This window comes from Procambarus clarkii, chromosome 88 (assembly GCF_040958095.1).
Source record: "Procambarus clarkii isolate CNS0578487 chromosome 88, FALCON_Pclarkii_2.0, whole genome shotgun sequence".
In the NCBI taxonomy this organism is placed as follows: Eukaryota; Metazoa; Arthropoda; class Malacostraca; order Decapoda; family Cambaridae; genus Procambarus; species Procambarus clarkii.
In genome coordinates, this window is record NC_091237.1 from 18,886,671 (window position 1) to 18,896,931 (window position 10,261).

The following is a 10,261-nucleotide window of genomic DNA, read 5'->3' on the forward strand; positions in this document are numbered from 1 at the left end:
GAGAGAGAGAGAGAGAGAGAGAGAGAGAGAGAGAGAGAGAGAGAGAGAGAGAGAGAGAGAGAGAGAGAGAGGCCCCCATTCGCCCCCAATAAACAGATCACATAAATTTCGCATAGTACACTTTAAAGGCCATTCCATATAAACGATAGCACAATAAACTCCAAGAACTGGGTGGATTTAGTCGCATTTACAGCAAATACCTCCAGTATCCTACTCCTCTAGTACCACAGTGATCCTGTGGAGCCTGAAACAGCTTCATAAAAGTCCTGATGGGAACAGGATTATGAGCAAAGTTGGATATTTGATTATAACTAGGATTATACTCTATATTATAGTTAATTATATTATAATTATCAGTTATATTATTGTCATTATCACAACGATTTTGTGAAAGGAGAGAGAAAGAGAGAGAGAGAGAGAGAGAGAGAGAGAGAGAGAGAGAGAGAGAGAGAGAGAGAGAGAGAGAGAGAGAGAGAGAGAGAGAGAGAGAGAGAGAGAAATTTGATTGGATTAGATGATGGGAATTACGAGACAACTGCAGGTCTATTGGCCAATACGAGGCCTCTCCTACACACACGCTCCCTATCACAACGTCAAAATCTCGGTGCTTTTGGGTAGGTCAAACCGCTTCATATATGACGTTAGACAAATTGTGAGAATAGGCTTTGAGAGCTTAAAGCATCGGATCATTTGGTGATCAATCGGATTACTGAGTGACCAATCGGGGCCACTGTATGACCAATCTACTTCAATGATGACCAATTGATGATCCCCCTGATAAGCTATCACGTGATTGGATGACCATACTGACGCTACAGTATGATGACCAATCAGCAAGCGTCATTAGCAAGCATGGACCAATCCACACACACGGCATTGAGGGAAGAAATATACTTACATGACAAGTATTTAAGGACCAATCACGGCAGATATGACGGGACAGAGACCAATCAGCTTCATCTCAGTCCAATCAAAATACATGTACATCCATAAAAATAAAAGGGCAGAAGATAACATAACTAATTACACCTGCCTAATCTGACCCAACTACCAGTAACTAAAATTAGTAAGATATCCAATCACTTGCCTAATCACAATGATGTTAGATATAACTTCACATCCTCGAGAGCAGAGTCACAGAGGTGGTAGGAGAAGATAATATTAGTGTTCAGTGAGAAACCACAAGGTCTCTTCTGAATACTTTTTATTTTCTTCTCCGAGGCTATGGGTCCCCACATTGGCACCAGAGGTGGTACCCTCACCCCTATATATATATATATATATATATATATATATATATATATATATATATATATATATATATATATATATATATATATATATATATATATATATATATATATATATAGATAGATAGCGAGAGAGAGAGAGAGAGTGACAGAGAGAGAGTGAGAGAGAGAGAGAGAGAGAGAGAGAGAGAGAGAGAGAGAGAGAGAGAGAGAGAGAGAGAGAGAGAGAGAGAGAGAGAGAGAGAGATACTGTATATCTATAACATTTTACATGGTGCAGATCCTCAGAAAATATCCTCAAAGAGTCCAACATGGGAAGATAGTTTGTGGAGCACTTACGTTAATGGCTGGTAACGACGGTAATATTTCGCTAATGAGTCTCAAAATCCGCAAATAAATTCAACACAGTAAAGGAGGTAATGTATCTATTTTGTTTTTTTAATTTGTTTAGGGGGAAAGAAATTTAATTATCTCGTTTATCTGTGTTTTTTTCACATTTTTTTCTATGAGCAGGAGATAATGTTTTATTCTATATCTATATAATAGATTGTCTGATTGTATTTATGCGTCTGTTAGTCTGTGCAAGGTTGGAAGCTAACCATGGGGCTGGCCTCATCCAGTTTTGCACGGTGATTGATGTGGGGTAGGTGCCTAACATGGGTGAGTCAAGGTTGGCACCATGGCTAATAGCCATGGTGCCACTAGCTAATAGCTCCCTTTTGGCTCAACTCTTCAAAGAAAGTTGTTACCATATTGTAAAAAAAATATTAAGGACTCATATCGGCAAAATAACAATCTAAACATTTTAATTTTAATGACTTCAACTTTAATGACATCAATTTTAATGACATCAATTTTAATGACATCAATTTTAATGACATCAATTTTAATGACATCAATTTCCTACAAAACCTAGCTGGTCCATGCATCGACCTGGGTACCCTCCATACCTCCATAAACTCCCTCCACAATTAAACTCCTCCCTCCCACCAGTTTGGAGTGAGTTCATGAACTACTTTCTCCAAAGACAGTCAAAAAGAAATGGGATGTATTGATACGTTAGGATGTCGCAAATGTTCTCATAAATTCCCTCTATTTCTCATCATTTTTCCTGGATATTTATCAGGCAATGATAAACACAAGTATCGGGTCTATCTACATTGTGGGTTGACCCGGTCTCACACACACACACACACACACACACACACACACACACACACACACACACACACACCTACGTCGGTCTTGGCTCTTTGCTTCTAGTTCCGCCCGGTGATGCTTTTAGTCTCTCGTAAAAGACCATTTCAACAACTTTACACTGACGTTTGAGACAGGCTGGCGAGAGTGTTCCAGTCTTCTGTCCAACACACCGCCTTCAGCAACACACTCAACTGTGTTTCCAGAATAAACACTATACAGTCTGTAGTGTTCGTTCTTCATATCTCGCAAAGCCAGTTCCTTCACTTGGGTTCTAGGAGACTCGAACGCTGGACCCCCAAGTGTGTCAGGCCGAAACTCTATCGACTGGGCTATGAGCAGTCTTTTTATATAGCAATGTCAGTATTAAACGCTATACTGATTTCAGTCCTGTTGTGCTATAGACAAGGTAACTACTCGGGTGTTGTTGTTCTAACTACCATGAAGCAGCCGTTTTAACTATCACTGCAACTTTCTTGCTTATGTTCCTAGACGTAAAGCTTCGTGTATGTCAGGCCCAGACGCCATGTTTCACATTATCTCTTAAGGGTATCAAGATTTTCTGGAACTCTCTTGATGCCTTGTGTGTGTGTGTGTGTGTGTGTGTGTGTGTGTGTGTGTGTGTGTGTGTGTGTGTGTGTGTGTGTGTACTCACCTATTTGTACTCACCTAATTGTGCTTGCGGGGGTTGAGCTTTGGCTCTTCGGTCCCCGCCTCTCAACCGTCAATCAACTGGTGTACAGATTCCTGAGCCTACTGGGCTCTATCATATCTACATTTGAAACTGTGTATGGAGTCAGTCTCCACCACATCACTTCCTAGTGCATTCCATTTACTAACTACTCTGACACTGAAAAAGTTCTTTCTAATGTCTCTGTGGCTCATTTGGGTACTCAGCTTCCACCTGTGTCCCCTTGTTCGCGTCCCTCCAGTGTTGAATAGTTCATCCTTGTGTGTGTGTGTGTGTGTATGTGTGTGTGTGTGTGTGTGTGTGTGTGTGTGTGTGTGTGTGTGTGTGTGTGTGTGTGTGTGTGTGTGTGTGTTGTGGAAGCCCCTTAGGAGCACATTAAACCAAGACTGAAGATGCCAAAAGTCATTCAATTAAAATACCTAGAGGTGGAACAAATCGTCAGTTTAAAACTAACAACTTTTAAACATATGTTGCGAGAAAATGCTTTGATATGAACAATACCTTTCTCTCTGTGTTCCATGTTCATGAACAACTCTTGTGGACAATTTGGAAGGAGGAACATTTCATGGTATTAAACAGCCAGCAGTTGTGAGCCTGCTGTATTGATTGATGAAGATTAAGCCACCTAAAAGGTGGCACGGGCATGAATAGCCCGTAAAGCCTTCTGTAAATAGTTTCCCATTCATAAACAGAGAGGGGGGGGGGAGTTTATCCCTAGAGCGCGTCTAGGAACATCCACCGCGTAGGTTCGAATCCTCATCAAGGTCCTTGTGGATTTGTTGAAGGGGGGTGGGGGGGTGTTTGACTCTGGAAAAACTAGCATTTGGTGTTTTGTTTATGCAAACAACTTTTTTACAACTACTGCCTCTTCTCTCGCGTCCTCTGTTCGAAAAACACCTCTCTAAATGCTTGTCCCAACCACTTGGGGTGGACGGTAGAGCGACGGTCTCGCTTCATGCAGGTCGGCGTTCAATCCCCGACTGTCCAGGGGGTTGGGCACCATTCCTTTCCCCTCGTCCCATCCCAAATTCATATCCTGACCCCTTCCCAGTGCTATATAGTCGTAATGGCTTAGTGCTATCGCCTCATAGTTCCCTTCCCTTCTCCCAAATAAATCCATGTATTATCCATCTCGGATCCCTCTAAATGCTATTAAAGATGACTATGTATCTTCCTTGGCTATTTACATAGGGAAGTATGAATCTTAATGATCCACAAAACAATAAACAACTCTATTTGCTCTGTCGTGGCTAATTACCTGACATTATTTGGTCGTACTCTGGCAAACAGGGAAATTGGCTTACAACAAACCGTTGGGACATGATTTTTACCCCAAAAACTATCTTCCCTGGAAACACAAACCGAAACTGTCTCGATTTTCCGCTTGTTACAACTTGTAATAAAGTTGTTACATCTTGGCTTAACGTGTTTATGACGTATTAGAACGTTGTTACAACTTGCTATATTGGTTGTTATAACTGTTGACCAGACCACACACACTTAGAAGGTGAAGGGACGACGACGTTTCGGTCCGTCCTGGATCATTCTCAAGTCGATTGTGAGTCACACAATCGACTTGAGAATGGTCCAGGACGGACCGAAACGTCGTCGTCCCTTCACCTTCTAAGTGTGTGGTCTGGTTAACATACTTTAGCCACGTTATTATGACTCATCGCCTGCATGGTTATAACTGGTTGGGAAGTGTTAAAACTTGTTCGAACGTTGTACCAACGTCGTAGTTTCGGTGTGTGTTTAGCGGGATTAAACGTGAATTTTTAAATAACACTTACCTCTTCACGATGATTCGATCTCCAGTCCATTACGTCGACAGTCAATCACTCCTCCACTCTGCAGAAGAAAAAAATTAATTAACATCTGCCACATTTATCTGAATTTAGTGAATATTTTAATAACTTGATTTTTCATTTAGACATTGATGAAATGTTTCTAGATATAAACATTATTCACATTAAACAAAGTCGCATAATAGTAAGATAATTGATAAAGATGAAAATGGCCACAATCTTTCCTGATCAATTAAAACCAATTTTGAATTGATAAAGCTAGAATAAGTCGACCTTTTTTGAAATCATTTACCGATAAACGTTCTCTGGAAAAGATGCTATCACACGAATTCTCAGAAATTACATAGACAGCCCAACATTACCTGAGAATGAAAGCCTTCACAGAACGGATAAACTTACCGGAATTGGCTAAAATCAACGTTAATGACCAATTATCGCAAATTGGCTGAATAAAGTAACAATCCTCCTGCTGCCTTCTATAGGGAAGGGGGGGGGGGGAAGGGTCAACTCAGCCTCTTACTCAACGCATTAGATTTATGTAACGCAATCGACCACAGCGTAAAAATTGCGGTGGTTTAGGGATATGAAAAAACTGTTAGTGTTGACCTCTTTAGAGACTGTAGTGAACATCAGCTTCAGGAGGTCAGGACCGCCCAAGTTTTGACGTTTTAAGCTAATATTTTATTCATCTGGGCTCTAGGAGACTCCAACCGGGGCACCCCACGTGTATGAAGCTGAAGCTCTATCGACTGCGCTATTGAGTAGTCATAATAAGGAAGACTGCTTATTATTAGGCTTTTAGAGAAAAAATCAAGAGAACGAGATGATGGTTCGAGGCTTTGTGTACACAAGGCGAAGAAGGACAGGAGAGAGAGAGAGAGAGAGAGAGAGAGAGAGAGAGAGAGAGAGAGAGAGAGAGAGAGAGAGAGAGAGAGAGAGAGAGAGAGAGAGTTTGAAAAGAGTCAATAACTGATCAGTTGCGACATTTCTGTTCGTCTGTCTGTGTGTGCTTCATATCCAACCTTTGTTTGTTTTAAGTTTTATAACGTAATACCCGTTCATTACCTGTTGATAATTTCGAGAGTTGTTCTACTCCCGCAGCCTAACCTATGGCCAGCTTTCCTGAGTGAGTGCTTGGCCTAAGAGCCGCCATGTCTTCGTAAGTTCCTTTACGAAGGAACTAAGGAGCTTCGTAAGTTCCCATACGAAGACCTCTTCCTTCCATTCCCTTCTGGTGTGTGGTCTGGTCTCAGACCACACAAAAGATCTCAGATATCTCAGATATCTGCAGCCACGTTATTGTGACTCATCGTCTGCATCCTCGTTTCAGTTCATTAGCCAAAGTAATTCCCAACGCCTTGTTTATCTTCTATAATCACTATGTTAATTATCCTCCCTCATTTTCCGTCAGCCCATAAACAAAGCAACATCCTGAAGCCCTATTGGTCAACGCAAGGCAACTCTCAATTGCCTATTAGTGCCCAGGCCGTTCCTGTTCACGTATGTCTTCAATCGATACTTGAACAATTCCTGTTTCCCCTCAGCATTCCTTAGCATTATCTCAGCGGCGTCTCAGAGATTCAAAATCCCTCTCTCAGTATTTCATTGCTCAGCCTCACTCGGCAACTCCCATTATTCATCGTTCTCTAACGATGAGTGTTTATTCATCTGGGTATTCATGGCGTCAGGAAATCCATTGGTCGGTTCGTAATTACGAAATCTAGCGACTACTCGTACCAACACAAACACTGCTCTCTCACACACTGACTCACCGTACTCACCGTACTCACTGTACTCATGCAGCAACACACTCATCTTACTCATGAAGTGGAGTACACAAGTGTCTAAAACATTCTCGTAATTATCAACAGGGCAAGTTTTTCCCATCAACCTTCATGAGCCTCTAATTAAACTGCCCCCAGACACGGTGCCTTAAAGGCGAGGATGTGCAAGGGTTCGACTCTGCTGACTGAAACACGAACACTCTGTTAAGTGTAATATTCTGCCCTTTATCGACTGGATAAGATTAAATGGATTGAATCGAATTAGATCAGCTCTAAATTTAGATCTAGGGAGGCTTCGAACACAGGTTACCGAATCAAAGCAATCATTGCTCAGCCCGTCAAACAAAGACCCGAAAGTGATTCCAGGCACCCGCCAAACCCTCTGTTTATGAATGAAAAACGCAACCCGTCCTCGACTCTAGTCCATTACATCCAGCGGTCGACCCCACAGACGCATTCATGAATTTTAACATGTTGTTCATTCAAAACAGGAATTTTCTCAATTGTAAATTAATATTATAATATATTAGCATATTGTGCATATATAGGCATAGGTTAGGTTAGGTGTTTAGGTTCTGTTGGCGATTATTGTACGCGGGTGAAGCATTTACAGCGTTGTGGTTCGAACAAAATTCGTCAGTGAAGCACTTGTTCCGGAAGTGTTCGAACGTCATCAGTTATGAGTCGTGTGTAAACCGCTTGTGTGAGGAATGAGATACAGTGCAGGGTTATGTATACAAATTAATACAAGGTTATATATACAAAATTAAACAAGATTAATACAAAAGTATTCAAGGTTATACATACAAAATTATACAGGGTTATGTATACAAAATTATACAAGGTTATACATACAAAAGTAAACAATGTTATGTATACAAAAGTAAACAAGGTTATGTGTGCAAAGGAATAGAGGGTTATGCATACAAAAGTATACAGGGTTATGTATACAGAACCATACATAGCCAATACCAATATTCATGTATTCCTACCGGACCTGTAGCGGAGTAATTGGAACAATCTACTCACAACTGCTTGTTCCCGAGTTCAATCCCCGATGTCTCCCTAGCAATAAACAGGTCCCCAGGAGTAAAAAAAAAAAAAAAATATCTATTAATAAACTAAATCACAAAATTCTGAATTTTTTTTCCAATACCAAAATGAATTTTCTTGAGTATATTTCTGGCATCATTTCCACCATTCTTTCTGACCAAATATTTGAAGGCACAGGTGAAGGGACCAATCAAAATGCAGCGTTGAGTGAGAGGTCGAGATTACGGGCTATTCATGCCCGTGCCACCTCTTGGGTGGCTTAATCTTTATCAATCGAGAGGTCGAGAGGGAGAGATGGAGAGAAATATAGTGAGGGAAGGATGGGGGGGGGGGGAGGGGGTTGAGGTAGCAAAGAGACTGGGAGGGGGGGGGGGGGGAAGGAAGGAATTATCAAGGGAAAGCGCCAAGCCATTACGACTATATAGCACTGGGAAGGGGTCAGGATAAGGATTTGTGATGGGACGGAGGAAAGGAATGGTGTCCCAACCACTTGATGGACGGTCGGGGATTGAACGCCGATCTGCATGAAGCGAGACCGTTGCTCTACCGTCCAGCCAAAGTGGTTGGGTAGGGAGGGGGATAGTAGGAACTAATGGGAAGGTGGTGGTATGGGGATTTAAGGTCCCCAATGACCTGACCTTGTTAATGGAGAGTCCATTATCCATTGACAGTGACAAGGAGTCCATTGACAGTGACAAGGAGTCCATTGACAGTGACAAGGAGTCCATTGACAGTGACAAGGAGTCCATTGACAACTTTTATTTAGCCCATTAACAATCCTCCTGTTTAAACAGAGCCTATTACGACGATCGTCAATAGTCAAAATTCGTACATTCTTAGCTTTAAGATAGTAGTATACTGCCTAGTAACGAGATCTTTTAAAACAAATGAAGCTAAAACTGAAACTTAAGTATTCCTAGGCTTAGTATAGCCCACATATATACTATATTAGGCCTCAGATATCGTGTATTAGATCTAGGAAGGTTAGGTTAGTTTGTCAAAGCAACACAAGTATAAAAATAGTTTTCCTGTTTGTCCAACTCAATAGTACCGATTTCTACTTTCTAACTGGGTTAAAAGTTCTTATCGTTACTACAAGTAGTACCAAAAGAGGAGGATGGACTGTTAGACACGGTACGAGATACAGGGTACGCCTTAGAAACGGTACGAGATACAGGGTACGCCTTAGAAACGGTACGAGATACAAGGTTCGCCTTAGAAACGGTACGAGATACAGGGTACGCCATAGAAACGGTACGAGATACATGGCACGCCTTAGAAACGGTACGAGATACAAGGTACGCCTTAGAAACGGTACGAGATACAGGGTACGCCTTAGAAACGGTACGAGATACAAGGTACGCCTTAGAAACGGTACGAGATACAAGGTACGCCTTAGAAACGGTACGAGATACAAGGTACGCCTTAGAAACGGTACGAGATACAGGGTACGCCTTAGAAACGGTACGAGATACAGGGTGCGCCTTAGAAACGGTACGAGATACAGGGTACGCCTTAGAAACGGTACGAGATACATGGCACGCCTTAGAAACGGTACGATAAGCAGGGTACGTACGACTTATGGCTGACATGAGAACACGGTGCACAACGTATGAAATAAAAAATGACACGAATAGGAAAGGCAATCTAAGAACTCACTAGAGTGATGAGAGAGTACAAGAACTCTCTAGAGTGATGAGAGAGTACAAGAACTCTCTAGAGTGATGAGAGAGTACAAGAACTCTCTAGAGTGATGAGAGAGTACAAGAACTCTCTAGAGTGATGAGAGAGTACAAGAACTCTCTAGAGTGATGAGAGAGTACAAGAACTCTCTAGAGTGATGAGAGAGTACAAGAACTCTCTAGAGTGATGAGAGAGTACAAGAACTCTCTAGAGTGATGAGAGAGTACAAGAACTCTCTAGAGTGATGAGAGAGTACAAGAACTCTCTAGAGTGATGAGAGAGTACAAGAACTCACTAGAGTGATGAGAGAGTACAAGAACTCTCTAGAGTGATGAGAGAGTACAAGAACTCACTAGAGTGATGAGAGAGTACAAGAACTCTCTAGAGTGATGAGAGAGTACAAGAACTCTCTAGAGTGATGAGAGAGTACAAGAACTCTCTAGAGTGATGAGAGAGTACAAGAACTCTCTAGAGTGGTCAGAGTGTTGTTGTTTAAGATTGGCTACCTGGAACCAAAAGTTCCAAGTAGCACGGGCTATGGTGAGCCCGTGGTATTAACTAAGTGGTCAGAGTTGACAACGAGACTGATGCCTCTCATACTCTCCTCTCAAGGTCGACCCCTCAAGGGTAAGAAAAGACGAGGAGAAGGAAGGAAATATAGAGAAAAGAAGGGGAGGAATAGAGAGAGAAAGTGATGAAATGTAGAGATAATTAAAAGGAGAATGAGAGCTCATTAGATTAAAAGACAGGCCTGTCAAAGACTTAATTTCTATCTCCCAGAATTGCAATAAATTTCAA

General features: G+C 41.6%; 1 protein-coding gene across 1 annotated transcript; it reads left to right on the forward strand.

Annotated features, from left to right (window-relative positions):
* The first annotated feature begins 8,425 nt into the window (after positions 1-8,425).
* LOC138359076 (uncharacterized) lies at positions 8,426-9,343 on the forward strand. The gene is made up of 2 exons (XM_069317776.1): positions 8,426-8,513; positions 8,880-9,343. Exons 1-2 carry the CDS (start codon positions 8,426-8,428, stop codon positions 9,341-9,343), a joined length of 552 nt encoding a protein of 183 aa, XP_069173877.1.
* The last annotated feature ends 918 nt before the right edge of the window (positions 9,344-10,261 follow it).

Coding starts and splice junctions, on each gene's coding strand:
- LOC138359076 (XM_069317776.1), top strand. CDS start 8,426: ATGGAGAGTCCATTATCCATTGACAGTGACAAGGAGTCCATTGACAGT. Junction 8,514..8,879: donor TGACAAGGAGTCCATTGACA/GTGACAAGGAGT, acceptor CGTTACTACAAG/TAGTACCAAAAGAGGAGGAT.